Below are 19,086 nucleotides of genomic sequence, written 5' to 3' on the forward strand. Positions count from 1 at the left end.
TCAGCTCTGTGAATCCTTTCTCTGTGAGTCCAGATTGCTCCAAGCCCCATCCAACCCAGCCCTGAGTGCTTCCAGGGGCATCCCTGTGCATGTTTCAGAGAAAGAACCTGAGCAAGAGCCTCCAGAAGGTAAAATAACCCCTCAGGTTGATTGTTTTGGGTCATCAACATTGGTTTTTATCCCTTCCTGTTGGTTCTGGCAGCTGGCAATACCTCCTTGTCAACACAAACTGCACTTAAAGCTTCTCCTCCGTGCTGGTAATATTTATTATTTTCCCAGCTCAGCAACAGCCACAGGAGGCAAAGCAACAGCCAGGATATATTTTAAAATATTTTTTTCTTTGGTTTTGCACTTTTTTTGTGGTTTTGATGCCTCCTGGTGCCAGTGAAGCTTTAAATACAGGAATATTAACTTACTTGATGTATATCTATCTCACGTTTTGCTTTCATTTAGTATGGAGCTTTCAGGGATAAGAATTCACATGTGCTAATCATTGTTTATTTAAAATTTTGCTTTAACTGATTATTTATATAAGCAAGTTATTGAAAATAGCAAAATAATATTATGAGACCATGAAAGTACTTGGTAACCTGTTAGGGAATTTTTAAAAATATGATATTTAAGAACAATTAAGAACATGATTTTTCCTGGTGCCAGTGGATCAAGGAGGTGGAGCAGCACAGTTCTGAAACAAAGGCATGAGAGATGGAAACCTCAGCTCATGACAGAACATGTATCCAGCCTCAAATATTTTCATGTTATTTGATAGCAAATTCATGACATCAATGCTTTTAGAAACTTGCCTATCTCTGCACAGACAGGTGCACCTGAAGAGAAAGGAGTTTTTAATAAATTCAAAGAGTGGGAGGTAAAACCTTCCTGAGGCAGAGAGTTTTTTGTGTAGAGCAGAGTTTTCTCAGGTGTGTAAATATTTCTGAGTGTCATTTAAGTTAATAATGATGTGATATATTTAATCATGGAATATCCTGAGCTGGAAGGGACCCACCACAATCATTTAAGGAGAAAATAGACCCAGCACAAGTGAAGGTTTTGCACATGCAGTGGGCACTCGACTCTCTCCCTGCTGACTTCTCATCTGCCCTTTCCTGTGCTTTGACTGAATCGTCTTCAGGTCATAACCACGGTCAAGAAATGACTGATCAGCACCTCTAAACCTCATGATTTAAATGGTGTATCCTCCAGTGGTCTGGGGTTTTTGCTTGATATTTTTGTCCACTTTTTTGACATAATTTTTCCTGGTTGATTTTTTTTTTTTTGTTCTTGTTGGTTTTCTTTTTTTGTTTGTTTAGGTCCAATGACAGTTTTCTAACTGCTTTTCAGTTCCATGGTGTGCTCTTTGTTCCTGATTACAGGAAGGTTTACATTGCAATTACAGCTCTACCAACGTGCCCTTGGACAGTTTTAACTCATCTGCATCAACATCTTAAACAGGGCTGATGGGTCTTCCTTGCATTTTATGATGGGATAAGCAAAATCCAATGTCAGGAGTGAAACCCAAACCTCTCCACCTCACTCCTCTGCCTGAGCTCTCTACCTGCAAGATCTTCCAACAGGGAACTAGAAAGAACAGATATATATAGAATAAATATTTTATAAGAGTGGTGAAGCCCTGGGACAGGTATTCCCAAAAAGCTGTGACTGCCACATCCCTGGAAGTGCCCAAGGCCAGGCTGGATGGGGCTTGGAACAACCTGGGCTAGTGGAAGTTCTCCCTACCCATGGGAAGAGGTTGGATTTTTTATTTTGTTTTTTTTTTTAATTTTTAAGTGCTCTCCTCTTCAAACCATTCGACGATTCCATGATTCTGGTTGTGAAAACACCCTTTTTGACCAAATTAAAATAGGATATTTCCCGTATTTCCTTTCCAAGGATTCACATCCTTCCCCTTCGGAGCAGCGGAGCGCCTGGGGAGCGCTCGCTAATGAGATCAGTGGTTTGTTTTCATTTCATGGTGTAAAACCCCGGCCCCTTTGTTTCAGCTGGAAATTGCCATTTAACTCGCCAGCTATTGTTGGCAGTGTAAGGATGGAACAAGGTAAAGGAGGAGATGAAAATCTTGGGGTGACACAAGGGAGGAAGGCAGACAGGGTCAAAGTCAAGGGCAGAGACGGGAGATTCCCCACGCCCTTCTCTTGACAATAGGGCAATTTATTTCTGTTCCCTGGCTGGAAGACACTTTTATATCCTAATTTTAGCATCCTTTGAGCTGGTAAACGGGGAATATTATCGAGCAGGCAAGAATAGGAATCTCATTCACACAACCCCCGCTTGCAGATAGTTTCAACCCGATGTTCAGCCCTTCTTCCTCACGTTATTATTTTATACTTAGCAAAAAACAGCAGCCATCAAATCTCATTTTGTATCGCCAGCCCTTCCTTTGTTTTATTGTGTTGCCAGCGCAACACAGAGGAGCAGGAGAAAAATGAAGGGAGCATCAACACGAGGGGCTTTGTGGACGTTCCTGCAGATGCTCTGCCGGGCAGCTTCACCCCTCCTCCTTTTTTAGCTTTTTTTCTCAGTGTCCTCCTCTGCACAAAGCCCTTCTCGACTCCAAACATCTCCCAGCTGGTCGGGAAAGAAAAGTTTGTCATCATTGTCCTCAGCTCCTCCTCCTTCAGACAACAGATATTTTGCAGGCAGCAATTTGGCCATTTTCTTAGCTCTGGCGTGTGAAAAATCGCCTGTTTTTTAAAATGTTAAAAGTTTAATAATAATAAAATTGTTATAAAAATAGTCATACAATTAGAAGAATAAAAATTTAGAGTTAGGACAATTACAAGACAATAAAAAACAAAGAATTGCGGATGTCCGGATGCTCTCGGGCACTTAAGCCACGACAAGCACGCTTTGTGAACAAAGGAATAACCCTTAAAAAAACCACAACATACCCTGTTGCATATTCATACATACTTCATGGTTATGCATACATTCTGTTTAAAATAAGACTCTCTCTCTGGAATATGTCAACTCCTTCTTTTAATCCCCACGGCGTTTTCGAGTCTGAGCAAGGCCTGAAGAAATTAGCTTCTTCTGATAAGCAAACCATAAATTCCTCTTCTCTGGAAGATTTTAGGTGTTTTGTGACTGTTATCTCAAAGTGAGTATCTCATTCTTTAAAAAAAAAACCCACATACATAGTTTTTATTTTAACTACAAAACTATATTTACCATACTATTAAAATGTTAATACAGCACTTCTAATCAATATAACATCATACATATAGTAATTAATTTAATATTTGCGAAAAGCCAATCATAAAATCTACATTTTTCACATGGCACAAGACTGGATCATTTCTAATTACCTGGGATTGCGACTTAATTGTCTATTTTTGCCCAGGGAGACGGCAGATTTCCCTGATTATTTATTTATTTTAATCTTGGAAAATAGCTTTGCCTTTGTCTCCCACAGAACAAAGAAACGTGAACACACGATTTAAACAGCGAGAGCCGTGATGGGCTGAGCCCATCCCCAGGGTGAAGGCGCTGCCTTTAATGGGGTTACACACAGCAGAAATAAATTTGGCCGGGAGTCTGTAATCACTGCCTGAATTAATGGAAAAAAAGGGGTTCTTTGGAGCAGGCTGAATAGCCCAGCTGCAGCAATTATCTCCTCACTCATCAGAATACCGAGGAAATTAGTTCCAGATATAAAACCGGTCAGCAGAGGCGAGACACCCACCGGGGATTTATTTCCCAGTTAAGGATACTGGAGATTCCCTTTCAATCCGTGTCTCCCACCCAGGATTTATTTCCCAGTTAAGGATTCTGGAGGTTCCTTTTCCATCCGTGTCTCCCACCCAGGATTTATTTCCCAGTTAAGGATTCTGGAGGTTCCTTTTCCATCCATGTCTCCCACCTGGGATTTATTTCTCAGTTTAGGATTCTGGAGGTTGCCTTTCCACCCACGCTGGTGCCACACGCTCATGGCTCGCCAGGGGTTCACGAGAGACAGGGACCTGCACATCAGTTTGTGCAATTTAATTACTTTTTTTCTTTTTTTTCAGGGATTTGGCAAAGTTTTGTCCCAAATCACCTCCCTGTTCCCCAGTTCTTGCCTTTAAAATTCTCAGTGTGGCTGAGCCTTGTCGTGGTCGTAGCTGGGGATGGAGGGAGCAGCATCATCACACCTACAGTGATTTACACAGATATTTATCCATCTGTTGGGAATCCACGCCTCTCCTGGGGCTTCTAGGTGGGTGATTTGGTTCTTGGGAAAGCCAAATATGAGACTTTTTGGCTGGACATGCCCCAGCCATGCTGAGCTTCAGAATCCCCCTGTGCTGAGCTGATCCCCCAGCGTGGGCAGCAGGGGAAGGGGAGGATTCTGCTCCTCTGTCCTGCTCAAGTGAGAGCCCACCTGCAGAGCTGCCCCAGCCCCAGGTCCAACATCAGAAGGAGCTGGAGCTGCTGGGGAGAGTCCAGAGGAGGCCACAGAGCTGCTCCCAAGGCTGGAGCCCCTCTGCTCTGCAGCCAGGCTGGGAGAGCTGGGAATGTTCACCTGGAGAAGGGAAAACTCCAGGGAAACCTCAGAGCACCTTGCAGAGCCTGAAGGGGCTCCAGGAGAGCTGGAGTGGGGCTGGGGACAAGGGATGGAGGGACAGGACACAGGGAATGGCTCCCACTACCAGAGGGCAGGGATAGATTGATAGTAGGGAGAAATTCTTCTCTGTGAGGGTGGTGAGGTCCTGGCACACTGGAATATCTCATTCCACCCCCTGCCATGGACAGGGACACCTTCAACCATCCCAGGCTGCTCCAAGCCTCATCCAACCTGGCCTTGGACACTTCCAGGCTGGGGAATCCACAACCTCTCTGGGCAACCTGACCATCTGATATGACAAATCTCCCTGCCATGTTCACTACAAGCAAAGGCAGCTCCAGGGCTAAAGTGTGCTTTCCCAGATATCCCAGGGATATCTTTGAGGCCTGACCTCCTGGGTGAGCCTGCTTTGAGCAGGAGGTTGGAGTAGAGACATCCTGAGGTCCCTTCCAACCTGAATTTCGCTCTGATTCCGTGCCATACCCATCTATTCCTTCTTTTGAAGAACCTTTCCAGAGCATCCAGGCTGTCAGGGAAGAGGCACCAGCACACCCCTCCACTCAGCAATTTCCTGATTTTTTGCAGACCAAATGCCACACTGGTAAATCTAATATGGCCAAACAAGATGGTCTTCAAGTTCCTTTCAACCCAAGTTATTCCACGATCCTATAGCACCTGGACCTGTCTTAAAACATGTTGAAATGAAGAACTTTTAATAAATGTTGCATTCCCTATTTTGGGAGGCTTCATGCTGGCAATTTGCACATCAGCTACATCTGCATTGGATGGTGAGCAAAAAGAGACTGGCACATTAATTTTGTGTTTTCATTTTAAATATCTGCAGGAAGGACATTTTTTGGAAAAATTATAATAGCTCCAGTTGACTCCCTTCACTCTCCCATTGAAGGAGAGGCTGGGAAGAAAAGCCTGTGATTTATTTAAAGAGGGTTTTTTCCCCTCCTCCTCCTGGTACTCAGAGGCACGCAGAGCTTTGACTGAAATGAAAGCTTGGCTTGTGTGCCCTGCACCCCTCTGTGAGCAGCTACCAGGCACCACTTTGTGCATTGTGCTCGGCGTAAATAACCCAGCTGCTGCCACCGGTGTCACACAGGACCTCAGCAAAGGGCTCCTCCCGAGGAAAGCTGGCAAATGTGAGCCTCAGCGGTGGGAAAACCCTTTGGGAAGAGGTTACCCAGCTGGCTCAAGCACTGAGTTTCTCAGGGAACAGGAAAATTGGCCGCCTCCATCCCACACTGCCCGTCACAGTCACAGCGAGTGACAGCAGGTGACACTGTGGCTCTGTGGGGTTTCAGGAGGTGGATGCTCTCTTTGGGGTGAAATACAAAAAGTCAGTGTTTCCTGTCGAGTCTTGACTTCTTTTTGCTGGGGTTGGGATTAAATGTGTGAGATGGTATTTCCTGTTTGGACTCAGATGTTTGTTACTTCTTGTCTCTGTTACAGTTTGCCAAACCATGAGTTCTACAGCATTTCACTCTAACAAACTAAAAATTGAGCCCTATCTCTCTTTCTACAAGGCCTTTTAAGGATAAACTGTCTAATTAAGAAATGTCACCTAAATTATTTTTATTTTTAACCCAATAACCAACCACCCGTGCCCACAATGTGGACTTTTTATCCAATTACACAATACCACCCACACCCATGGAGAAGAAGGTGAAGAAGAAGCACCAGCCATTGCCCCAAGACCTCCATTTTGCTTTATATATATTACTATATTCTAAAACCTTAAACTATAAGTTTTCCACCCTGTGATATCACACACTTCTAGTGAAACTCCACACCCACAATCCCAGTTCTATCATCAATGTTGGAAGCCTCAGATCAATGCAGTGTGCCTGGCAGCACAGAAAGCCTAAAATTCTCAGTGACCAGGGTTCCAACAACTTCCCAGCAAGTCCCCTCAGCCTTTTCCCAGCTGGCAGAACTCTGGGAAGCACAGTGTGCCTGTGCAGAGAATATTTTAATCTCTGCTGCTGTTATTAGTATTATCACTGCTAATGGTAATCGATAAATTAAAGGCAATGGGATTCCCTGCTGAGTCTTTAGCGCTTGGCAAACACCCGCTGGGAGAGTAATTCCTGCTGGAATCGCTGTGGAGCCGGCTGGGATAGCCCTGGGGGAGATAGAGAGTTGTAAATCACCGTCTTGTAGAGACTGGTGTTGGTTTAGTGTGAAGAATAAAGAGCCCACAAAGGCTTTTGTGCTGTGGGTTAGAGTGCCACAATTCCTGCCCATGCCCGAGGGATGAGAAATCAGGGATGCTGTCCTTATTAAATCAGGAATTTTTTCTTGTGAAGAGCCCAAGATCTTTGAATTTGGCCCATAGAGTGTGCCAACATGGTGAGGTTGGCAAAGGCAAAATAATCTGAAATATTTCAGGTGACAAGGGACAGGATAAGAGGATAAGCCTCAGGTTGCTCCAGGGTGGGTTAGATTAGATATTAGGGAAAATTTCCTCGTGGAAAGGGTTGTCCAGCCCTGGTATAGGCTGCCCAGGGCAGGGCTGGAATAACCATTCCTGGAGGGACTTAAAAGTCATAGGAATGTGGCATTTGAGGACATGATTTAGTGGTGAACACGGTGGTGAGTTAATTATTGGACTTGGTGATTTTAGAGGTCTTTTCCAGCTCCAGTGATTCTATGATTTGATTCTTTGTAATCATCCCCTGCCCAGGTGCCTCCTGCTTGTCCCACAGCACAGACCAGTGGCTCTCCCTGCAGCAATTTGGGGAAAAAACTGATGGGAGCCACTGAAAGGGGCTGGGATGAGGCAAGATTTGAAGTTTCTTGAGTCATGGAGAAGTAGCTCCAGCAAAGCCTGACCCCTCCAACACTCAGCACTCAGTCCCACAGCAGAGAACAGACAAAAAGCAGATTTTGGGCTCTCATTTCCTAACATGTGGGGCCAAAACAGAGCTCACAGGAGCCTCTGCAGTTGTCCATGACCCTGCTGTGGCTTCCCAGGAAGCTTTTCACAGTGGGGTCTCACTTCTACATCTCCCTTAAGTTCTCTGGAGATTTTTTAGCTCATGAAACACAGCAAAGGCTGCTGGCCAATGCTGGAATGGAGTTCTCTTGGATCCTCTGTTTTTCAGTGGCGATTTCCCCAGCATGTTAAGCAACAGGTTGGAACATTTCCCTTTCCAGCTGTCCTAGATGGGGAGAGAAGATTTTATTACTAACCCCAGATTTACAGCTGGTTGTGCCTGTGTGCTTTCCCAAGCTGTGTATTTCACAAGAATAATTGGGAAGGGGGAAGCTCTCCACAGCTTTCCTTCCCAAGGTTTCATTCAATGAGCTGCTCCATTTTCCTTGCCTGCAGCTGTGAAAACGCCGCGTGCCGAGAGGCAGAGAATTGACCAAACGCAACATTTTCCCCCGTGCATTCCCTCTGAAATCTTTGTAACTGCATATTTGATTTGCAGAGGATCCTTTTGTGGTGGCCTCCAGGCTGACCTGCTCAGAGCAAGCCATAAAATGAGACGTGCTCCCCTAATTTGTCTTGGTAGCGGAGGGATGCGGCGGCTCGCGAGCCCGGAATGCTGCCACGCAGAGAGGCCTTGCTGAGAACATCCCAGTCTGCCTCTGGTAGAGCTCCAGGATCCATGCTGAGCATCAAATCCATGATTAAATGGCTCTGGGGGACACAATGCGTTCCTCCCCATCCATCACTGAACAAAACCTGGGAGCTGAGCCCGGCACGGTGCTCTGGCTGCTGGCTTTGTCCCAGTTTTCTCCCTGCTGGTTCCCACAGCCCCTCCATCAAGCTGTGAGCTCAGCCTTCCTCCCTCTAGAGCGAGGCAGGATGGAAGAGGAGGATAGAGTGCTGCTGGTTGTAATTATCATCAACTTTGTTTTCATGGATGAGTGAAAATGAGTTTAATTTCAATTTCTGCAGAGGGTGAAGGGAATCTCTGCTCGCCGTTTGTCGACCACACTCCTGGATTTCCACTGGGCAAGCCAAATCTGAAGGAAAACAACATCTTTCCAAGTGATCTCATTGTTGTTTCCTTCCCCTGGAGCCAACAAACAGAGTGCACAGTGAAATGGTCAGTGAGGTACTGCTCCATCGGATATCCGGGAAATGCTGCAGGGAACCTGCTCAGGAGCTGCATTTTGCCATGAACGAGGCTCAAAAGGAGATTGAGAGGCAGTGGTGACTCTGCAGGGTGGAAATCAGTGATGGAGCCTGAGGACATAAATGTTCTTTGGAGAAAAAGAAAGGATTCAGAGGATTTAGATCTCTGATCCCACTGCAGCGCTGGTGGCTCCCTCCCCTTGCAAAGGATGTGGGAAGCACTGGAATGAGCATGGAGGTGGGTGGGAAACTCTTGGAGATGAATCAGCAGCATGAAAATCCTACTCTAAATAAAATGCTGACAAAAGGAGATGAGAAGCTTAGATGGCTTTTCCCTTCCTGACACCCCCAGCATTCTCTGCTCACATTTCTGAGACAGAAACAATTGCAAGCTGAAAATGGGGAGTCCAGGAAAGCAAAATTCCTGCTAAGGAGAAATTCTGGATGATTTCTGGGAGAAATGGTGGGTGAAAGATGAAAGGAAATCCTCCTAGAGAGCAAGAGCTTCTGTGGGTCTGTTTGTAAAAGGAAAACCAGGAGAAATTTTCATGGCTCATTCATGACAAGGCTCTGGAGTGTCAGGACAAGGGGAATGGCAGAGGGGACATTTAGATGGAATATTGGGGAAAAATTCTTTGCTGTAAGGTTGGTGAGGCCCTGGCACAGGTTGCCTGGCTCTGCTCATAGCAGGGAGGTGGAACAAGATAATCTTTAAGGCGTCTTCCAACCCAAACCATTCTGGAATTCTATGATCAATATCTTCATAGAAACCCTAACAATTTTGCAGCATGATGAAACGAAGTGAACAGAAGCATCCTGGCCAATCTACTTTCTTAATCATCTCCTGTGGATGCCTTAGGAGGAGCCCAGACCTCTCCAGGACCACCATGGAGAAGTTTGGAGATGCTCTTCCCTTGCACATCCAACCTTTGAAGGTGCTGCAGTGCCTGAAGTCGCAGCCTCTCCCCAGGCCAACAGGCAGAGACTTGAGAGCGAGCTGGGGAGCTGCAAAATCAGGAGGTATTGGCTTAAATCAGGTTTTAAGCAGTGTAACCTCGGGCAGTGTTGAGAGGAGGCTCCTGAAAGGGTGAAGAACAATGAAGGGAGGGATTTGAGCTGAGAGGAAGCGGGATGGGAGAGGTGGGAAGTTGTTCCTGGAGATAACGAGATGCAGGGGAGGCCACACAGCAAATGCTGTGGGGCCTGGCTTCCTCTGTTCATCTGAGGCTCAAAAACTGGGAAAAAAAAGATGAGTGTAGGGCTGGTTGGCTCCAGGAGGTGGTGGCCACACATCTGGAATGCTGAGGGTGGCTAGGGAGAGGCTGTGGGCAAGCAGTGGGAGAGGAGCAGATCCCAGGGATATCTTTGAGGTTTGGGGTACCAAGGAGGGTCTCAGGGACATTTCAGTGTCTCCATCCTTGGATGGTTTCAGGAGCAAACTGAAGACAGCCCAGAGCAACCTGGTCTGACCTCCTGGGTGAGCCTTCTTTGAGCAGGAGGTTGGAGTAGAGACACCCTGAGGTCCCTTCCAACCTGAATTTCCCTCTGATCTTACCCAATACCCAAACTGTTCCTTCTTTTGAAGAACCTTTCCAGAGCATCCAGGCTGTCAGGAAAGAGACACCAGCACACCCCTCCACGCAGCAATCTCCTGATTTTTTGCAGACCAAATGCCACACAAGATGGTCTTCAAGTCCCTTCCCATCCAAGTTATTCCATGATCCTACACTTGGAGATGTCCCAAAACATGTTGAAATGAAGAAACCACGACATTAAATTACTCTCAGGGACAGTGGTTCCTTCCCCCATCTGGCATCAAACATCTTTTTTCTCCATCCACTCTTGGAAAAGCCAAAAGGAACTTCAGCAGTGACCACCCTCAGCACCAAATTCTCTCCTTGCATGGTGCCAATCTGCAAATAGAACATCCAAAAAATCCTTTCCATTTCCTGGTCACCCTCAGCCCCCTCTATTTCTTAGCCAAACTCTTAATTTACAAAGAGCAGTGGCTATAACAAAACAAGTCTGGGTAACTCGAGGTCAGCACTGCTATTTTTTGAGACGTTTCCTTTTCTTGCAGGATCTTGGTGTGTTGTGTCTCCATCACCTCCTGCATCTCCACCCTGTGTTTGATGGGTGTGTGGTGCCAGATTCAGGGTGGTATAAACAAGCAGATCTCAGCTTGTTGAAGTAACTCACCCTTTTGTTTTCTTTGACCTGGGGGCTGCTTTTTTTTTTTTTTTTTTTTTTTTGTGGTAAGAATAAAACAATCATTTCAGGGCAGAGGAAATTTTAATATCTCTCCTCCCAAAATAGCACTAGAGAAGAATGAAGATCTTCTAGCCTGAAGAACTTGGAGATAGGAGGCTTTTTATAGCCATCATTATTTATTACTTAATTTTCCGTGCCCAGGTAAAAGTGGGAAACTTTTCAAACAGTCTCGTTTTATCCCTTTCTCATGCTATTCATAAATTTTTCAGCAAGAGCTCTGTAGGCAGCAAGTCCATTCCCTGAATGAACATCCATTGCCTGGAGGGTGGACTCCTCTGAAGCATTCATGGGATCCCATAAATACAACAGGACCCCATAAATCTGAGCAAAAAGGAAGAAAAACAGTTCTTACGAAGCGCAGCAAAGGACTACCTTGTTTGTTTACCATGAAAGCACAGCACAATTCATGTTTTCTCTCCAAGAAATTGGAATTATTTCCTTAAAGGTGCTGTTACAATAGGAAAATAGTTCCTTGATGCCACAGAGGGATAAGGAAAAAGCAAACTGAAAACCCTAAAGGATGGATCCTTGGATCTTAGAATACTGAAAATGGGATTTGTGAGTCATAAAGCTTTTCTGTTTGATATTTAGAGCTGCTGACCCTGAGTTTATTTCTGGAGTTGCCTTTGCCCATCAGGGATGGAGACACGTCTTCCTGGGGTTCCACCATCCTGGGAAGTCCTGCAGGATGGCTCATGGATGGTTCCTTAGCGTGCACCAGGACATCAAAGCCATCCCACAGCCCACATTCCCAGCAGCCAATGTTTTCCACGGGGAAGGGTTGTGCAGGTCCCAGTAGCATGGGATGTACCAATTAATTTTTACACAAAATTCAACCTCTAGCCTCACTGTGCAACCATCAGCCCAGGGTGGGAAGTTTAGGCATTCCTCATGGATGGGAGAATAAAGAACCTCTCCAGGTGCACATCTCAGGGTGAGCAGCTAATTTTGGCCTCTCTGTGTGTACAACATTGTTTTCTCCAGCAGGGATTTGCTAAAAATAAACAGGTATCCAGGGAAGAGGGTGTGAAGGCAGCTGTTTCCATGGGCAGAGGCCAACACTGAGGTACCCAAGCTGAAAACACAGCGAGGATCAGCTCTCGGCCAGGTCACACAAGCAGGCTCAACCCAGATCTGGTGTTTGCTTTTGAACAAGATCTAGGTCAGGAGGACCCACCAAGGAACACCAGCAGCAGCTTTCCCCCTCTTTGCAAACCACGCTGCTCCTCTCTTCCTCTCTTTGGGAATTGTTGTGGATTTCATTCAGCTTTTGCAGCCCTCAAAACGTGCAACAATAGTGGGATAGCGAAGCTGAGGAAGCTGGAGAGCAGGAACAATAGCTGATGTCACGTTCTTTCCCCTTCCACCTCACCTCACTCCTTCTCCAGGAAGCCTGAGCTCTCTGTTGGGTATTTTCCAGGTTGTTGACCTGATTTTTCATCCCAAGGGAAACACGAGGCTGCAGGCCACAGCAGTGGTGTGAAATGACTCCCTTTGTTGGCTGAAAGAGTCTTGGGGGCAAAATGGGCTTAAATCACATCCTGGGAATATCTCTTCTCCCTCTCCTCTCCCACCATAGCTTTGCTGTATTCCTGGGGCTTTGGAGTGCCTGGGCAGGCTCATGGAGATGAAGAGGAGATGGAAGGAGCCAACACAGCACCCAGATGTTGCAGGGAAAGGTTGCACTGTCTCCTTCCTTATGTGAGTGTTGGAAGTAGGGGGGGCTTGGGAAAACCTTCTGGAAGCTGGTGGTTCATGGACTGGCATGGGACAACCAGCAGGAGCTCTGCAGGAGACTGTCCCACCCAGCAAATGACATGAGAAGCAGGAGGGAAGCATTTTTAGGATCCTTCTAGAGGGAAGCTAAGGGTTTTTAGCAATCCTGTGCATTTTCCTTCAGCTCCTGTTGCTGGTGCTGCCTTAGCAAGCTCAAAGTGTGTCCAGGGGCTCAAAAACCAGGGAGAGTTTAGGATTGGGATGGTGCCAGCTCCTTGTCAGCACAACCTGTGCTGTGGGGACGTGTCTGTACATGGAACCATCAGAACTTTATCAGGGCCAGCTAAAACACTTCCAGGTGACTGCAGGGCAGCTGGGCCACGGCTCAGCATATTTATTTATCTTGTCTTTACTCTGTGGCAGCGAGCAAAGTCCAATTTGGTTTTTGGGGAAAAAAGGAAAGAACACTTTGGAACGTGTTCTCATCTGCACCAGGTTAAAAGCGAGGTGGGAGTGAAAGCCCCTGATTGTTTCCCACTGGATTGGGGTCCTTTGGGAAGGGAAAAGGAGCTTGCTTCAGGCAGCCCCATGTCTCCATCACACCCCAAAGCTGCAGATTTTGGGCTTTATGCTGCTGCTGGCAAATGCTGGTGTAATTAAAATAAGATGCAGACAAAGGGTCTTATCCCACTCTCCACCAGGGATGAGGAGCTGGGGTGATTAATGGGATGGACACAGTGCAGGGAGCTCGTCACAGATTAGCACTGGGGGATGGGGATTAACGTCCTGGGGGGGAATGAGAGCCTCCACTGCAAATTCAGTTCTCCTTAATGCTTACTCAACCTCAAGTCATACCATGGGGCAGCTCTTCCTTCCCCCGGGGGTGGGTGGTGAGGCAGGAGGATGCAGGAGGAGCAGGATGTGTTCCTCTCAGCTGAGCCATGTGTGATTTACGGGTTTCCAGCCATGTGCCCCTCATGGTCCATTAAAGCCTGGCTCCCGCTCCTTCCCTGTGTTGTGATGACCTCAGTCCTTTATGGATCCTTGGAGGGTTTCTGTGCAGGACAAAAATCCCTAAAATCCCTGCTCCTGCACCCTGGAAGATGAAGGTGCTGGCTCAGTGTTTTGGCAATGGTGACACATCAGTAAAATAGGAAAAGACTGGGAAGGCTGGGGAAAAGGTGTCAGAGGCCAGGCAAGGCTGGGATCTCTGGGCAGAGCAAGATAAGGCAGAGGAGGCAAAACTCCCTGAATTTCTGGTGTGAAGAGAATAAAGGGTGTCTGTAAGGATGGTTGTGCTGGTATTAGGACACAGCCAGCACAGAGGGATGCTGGTTGTAAAGGGGGGTTATTTTTTGGGGATATCAAGAAAAGAACTATGTGGGGTGCTGGTGACAGAGGGGTGCCCAGATGGGGCTGTGGTGCTTTTGGGGCAGTGGGGTAGGGGAGGGGTCCCATGGGGGGTGCAATGCTGAGGGTACACGGGGAGCCAGGGCATGTCTGTGTGCTGTTGGGTTGTTTAGGGGGGCAATATTTTGGGGAGACCAGGGTACATCACTTCGTGGAGCTCCAGGACACATCATCCCTCGGGACTCTGCGGGATATCTCTGTGTCCCCCTGCTCCTCGGGACTCTGTGTCACCCATCCCCAGAGGGTTTTGTGTCACCATTCTCGGGGGGCTCCGTGCCACCCATCCCCGGAGGGTTTTGTGTCACCCATTCTCGGGGGGCTCCGTGTCACCCATCCCTGGAGGGTTTTGTGTCACCCATTCTCGGGGGACTCTGTGTCACCCCTCCCTGAGGGCTTCAGGGGGTTCCAGGAGACTCTGTGTCACCCCTGCCCGGAGGTCCCAGGGGTATTCAGCGAGATCCCTTGTCCCCCATTCCCGGGATCTCAGGGGTCCCTTGTCCCCCATTCCCGGGGGTCTCAGGGGTCCCTTGTCCCCATTCCCGGGGTCTCAGGGATCCCTTGTCCCCCATCCCCGAGATCTCAGGGGTCCCTTGTCCCCCATTCCCGGGGGTCTCAGGGGTCCCTTGTCCCCCATTCCCGGGATCTCAGGGGTCCCTTGTCCCCCATTCCCGGGGTCTCAGGGGTCCCTTGTCCCCCATTCCCGGGGTCTCAGGGGTCCCTTGTCCCCCATTCCCGGGGTCTCAGGGGTCCCTTGTCCCCCATTCCCGGGGCTCTCAGGGGTCCCTTGTCCCCCATTCCCGGGGCTCTCAGGGGTCCCTTCATTCCCGGGGGTCTCAGGGGTCCCTTGTCCCCCATTCCCGGGGGTCTCAGGGGTCCCTTGTCCCCCATTCCCGGGGTCTCAGGGGTCCCTTGTCCCCCATTCCCTCCCCGGGACTCCCTGGCATCGGACGAGCCCACGCCCCGTCGTGGGGGGGACATCAGCTGTGGGGGCTGGACGCGCCCAAGAGCGAGCGGGGAGGGGGGGCGTGAGGGGTGTGTGAGCAGAGGGCTGGACTTGGACCAGCCCATTCCTGCCGGAGGGGTGACCAACCTCATCCCCGCTATGTTTGCTCCCAGCTAGAGCCGCTACCCAAGAATTCCCAACTGCATTGCCTGCGGGAGGAGAAAAAACTCGGGATAAATCCTGCGCGGACAGAAAAGCTGGGAGCGGAAGGAGCGGTGCGGGTGTTCCATATCCTTCCCCCCCCGTGCCGAGTGGTGCGCGCGGCGCGGGGCGGGGCGCGGGGCCGCAGTGGCGGAGCCGCTCCGTTCCTCCGGCGCATCGCGGTCGCCATGGCGCTGTGCGGCCGCTCCGCGCTCCTCCCGCCGCCCCAGCGGCACCGGCCCCGGCCCCGAGCCCCGGGGCCTTTCGTCAGGTACCGGAGGGGCAGCGGGGAAGGCGAGGAGAGGGGTGACAAGCAGCGGCAGGGCTGCGCTGAAGGGGCTGTGGGGTGGGGAAGGGCTGTGTTGGAGGGGCGCTGAAGGGGGGATGTGGAGGGTTTTGATGGAGTGAGGAGGGATTTGGTGTGCGAGGTTTGGTGTGCGAGGATTTGCTGGGCTTTTCACAACTGTGGCGCTGCTCGTGGAGGAAATAGGGTTAAACGCCTGTTTGGGGGTTTTGGGGTGTGAGGGATGCGGGGCACAGCATGGGGGTGCAGAAGTGCGCTGGAATAGAAGAATTGGGGTAAGGTTTTAAGCGGTAGGATGATGATTTAAGGGGAAGGTGGGGTGTTCGCAGAGCTGGCGGTGCTGATTTGGGGTAAAATAGGGTTTAACGCCTGATTGAAGGCGTTGGGGTGGGAAGGATGGGGTGCACGGTTTTGGGGTGGGACAGAAGGGATGGGGCATTAAGGAGAGGTTTTCTGGCGTGCCTTGGCACTGAGCTGTGGAGGGTGTTGCGGTCGGGTTTGGGATCATTAAGGGATTTTTGGGGGCTGGGAATGAGAAGGAAAGGCTTGACCATGATGGGGACAGGTAGATTTGGCAGGTGGCTACCAGGAGGGAGGTGTTGGTGGCCCAGACAGGGGCCTGATGTGACCTTGTGGATGGAGGGATTGTCACAGGCGGAATCCTGCTGAAGGAGGGTGAGTGGGAGGCTGTGGTGGATGAAGAGCAGCAGGACATCACGGGGGGCTTGGAGCAGGGCTGGTGTGCAGAGATTGGATTTGGGGTTGTGTTTCTCTAGGAGATAAACCTGGGACTGATTCGGGAGGGGGTCGGCATGGGATGTTTTGGCAATAAGGGAAAAAAAAAAGGCATGTGAAAGGCAGGAAAAGTGAATTAGGATAGGGATGGCTGAGGTTTGGGATGGGTTGAGGGATTATGGAGGGAAAGAAGAGGCTGTATTTGTGTGGGCACCTGCTGGGGGGTTTGTGGATACAAAGGTAATAAAATTTCCTGAGCTCTGAAAATATGTTGGGTTGGGCTTGACAGGAGCTAAGGTGTGGGGAAATGTGAGATGGTGGCATTGGCTCTGTGGGAACTCAGGTGTCAGCTCAGGTATCCTTAGGTTGCCAGAGCTCTGTTTCCTTTTGGAGACTTAAGGTGCACCCATGTGTATGAGGCTGCAGCCCATTATCTGAAGGGTTTGAATAGAGAAAACGGCCTCAAGTTGAGCCAGGAGAGATTTAGGTTGGATGTTAAGAAATATTTCTCTGCTGGGAGGATTGTCCAGCACTGGAACAGGTTGCCCAGGGCAGTGGTAGAGTCTCCAGGTATTTAAAAGGCAGTTAAAAAACATTTTTGTGGTGCTTAGTGACAAGGTTTAATGATGGCTTTGGCAGTGCTGGGGTAACGGTTGGACTCGATGGTCTTGGAGAGCTTTTCCAACTGAAATCATTCCATCATTCTGTTTTATGGAACCACAAAGGACAGCCCAGGAACTGAAATGCTTGATGCTTTCAATAGTTCCAGCACAATACATGGAAGTATTCAGCAGTGGGAAGCCAGATAATCAGGGAATGGAGACCTTGCACGTGAATCGCAGACAAACACTTGGCCAAGCTACCTGGGTCTGTGCTTGCTGTAGATTTTCAATTAAAAAACAAACAAACACCAAAACCAAACAGCTTTTTATCTTACCTACGAGGAGGGAACAAAAGCATTTTCACTTTTTGGACAATTTGCCAGTGAAATGAGGAATTCTGCAGTGAGAGAGGGAGAAATGGAGCTTGTTCTGCTGGCTTGAAACACGTGAACACGGCTGGTTATGTTCCCTCTCTCCCTTTTTGAATTGAAAATAAGACAGAAAGAAAAATGACCTTTTCATATAATTATTTTTTTTTCACTGAATAAATTAATCTTAATTATTTAGAAAGAGCTTAGTATTTCTTTAGTGCTGTAAAGAATCTGAAAATTCATGATGGGTAACGAAATGCCAAGATGGTAAAAAATAAAAAAATTGCTGAGAGAGAAAATGGTTTCCACTCAAGCCTTCCTCTTCCTGAGTGATTTTTGTAATCTGAGACCTTGTTTTAGAGTTGTCATGAGAACATTTAGACTCTCTGAACATCTGCAAGCTTTTGAGCTCCACTGGGAGATGCAGCCAGCAACTGTAATTTGGTGCATTTGTAGGAGCCATGTCATCTGTTAATTTTTTTTCCTCCTTAACAGTCATTCTTATGCAGTTCTTTTAAAAATTTTTTTTATTGTCAGGCCAGATGGAGGCCAGTGTTTGCAATAAATTTCCCAGGCAGTCAGCAGATAGAAGGCAGTTAATAAAAATAACTTAAAACAAAACAATCTGTTACCCTCCTCCCCCTGCCCCCAAGTTCCCAAAGAGGAATGGAAAAATTCTTCAGACTATATAAAGACTAGAGAAAGAGCCAGAGATAATTCTTGGAGTTCTTCCACATACTTGAGAGTTTTGGACTGCCATGTGGCACCTTGGGAGCTGGCAACCCTTGGCATTGTAACAAATAAAGAATGGGTTTGGAAATAGAAAGAAAAAAAATCCCCTAAGTAAGAGAGAAGTGCTGCCCCAAAAGGGGGAAGTCTTTTTAGGAGGTGATGTCATCTTTCATGTGCCTGTGTTTAGTGGTAAAGAAGTGTTTTCCTTGTGAATACATGAATTTCTGAACAGAATTCCTATGAAGTGTTTGTTTTAAATGTCTGCATCAGAAAATCAATGCAGATTTGTTCTATTTCAGAGCGCTCTGCATCCATCCAATCTGAATTACCTTTATGTAAAACACAGTAAGCAAATCCTCATTATTCATTATCCATGGTGGCAACATAATACAGATGAGTTCTCACCATGTGTCCATGTGGGGAAATGCAAAATGAGTCCTTGGGTTAATTTTTCTGTTGTCTCTTCCTCTGTGCTTAACATTCTCCTGCTCTAAACTGTTCTGTTGTTAATCTCATCGTGGTTAAATATGTGATTTTTTTTTTTCCATGAATGGGGTATTTGGAAGCACGGGACCAAAGAGTTGTTGTGGTTTCCCAACCAATTTTTGTGATGCAAGATTAGCAAATTTTTCTGTGCTCGTGTCTTCCTTATGTAATTATGCCGAGGTTCAGGATTTTGTAAGAGCTCAGTTGCATTGGAATTATTATTATTTTTTTTTTTTTAAGGGAATGTGCTGTATTTTAGCAATGCAAAGAGAGAGCAGATTTCACTTGAAGTACAGGAGGAAAAAAAGAGAAACAACCGCCATTCTTTGAATGTGGATGGTTTTCTGCCACCTTAGGAAAATAAGAATGCTTAGGGTCTTTCTACAGTGAAAATTGAGGGGTGTGGAACCATTTGATTGATGGGAATAGAGAGGTAGAAGGGAAATTTGCCACGGGGAGGAGCAGAGCTATGGTGTGCACCTTTCAGCTGGAATTCTCCCTTTGTGATCATCTCAACATCTGATTTGGAGCTTTGTGGCCACATGGCTCCAGAGGTTGTGGCCCAGGAATGAGCCCTGAAGGTGAATTTAGTCTTGAGACACACTGAAAATCAACTTTGATTTCTGTCCAAGTGCCTGGCAGTGCCCCATCC

The 19,086-nt window shown here is 47.7% G+C and overlaps 1 protein-coding gene across 1 annotated transcript in view; it reads left to right on the forward strand.

Annotated features, from left to right (window-relative positions):
• Positions 1-15,315: 15,315 nt before the first annotated feature.
• Positions 15,316-19,086, forward strand: part of DNAAF9 (dynein axonemal assembly factor 9) — a 70,772-nt gene continuing 67,001 nt past the window's right edge. Inside the window, exon 1 of the mRNA XM_032747938.3 lies at positions 15,316-15,475. Within this exon, the coding sequence (XP_032603829.3) occupies positions 15,393-15,475 (83 nt within the window). The 5' untranslated portion in view covers positions 15,316-15,392. The remainder of the gene's footprint in view (positions 15,476-19,086) is intronic.

This window comes from Taeniopygia guttata, chromosome 4 (assembly GCF_048771995.1).
Source record: "Taeniopygia guttata chromosome 4, bTaeGut7.mat, whole genome shotgun sequence".
NCBI classification, from domain to species: domain Eukaryota; kingdom Metazoa; phylum Chordata; class Aves; order Passeriformes; family Estrildidae; genus Taeniopygia; species Taeniopygia guttata.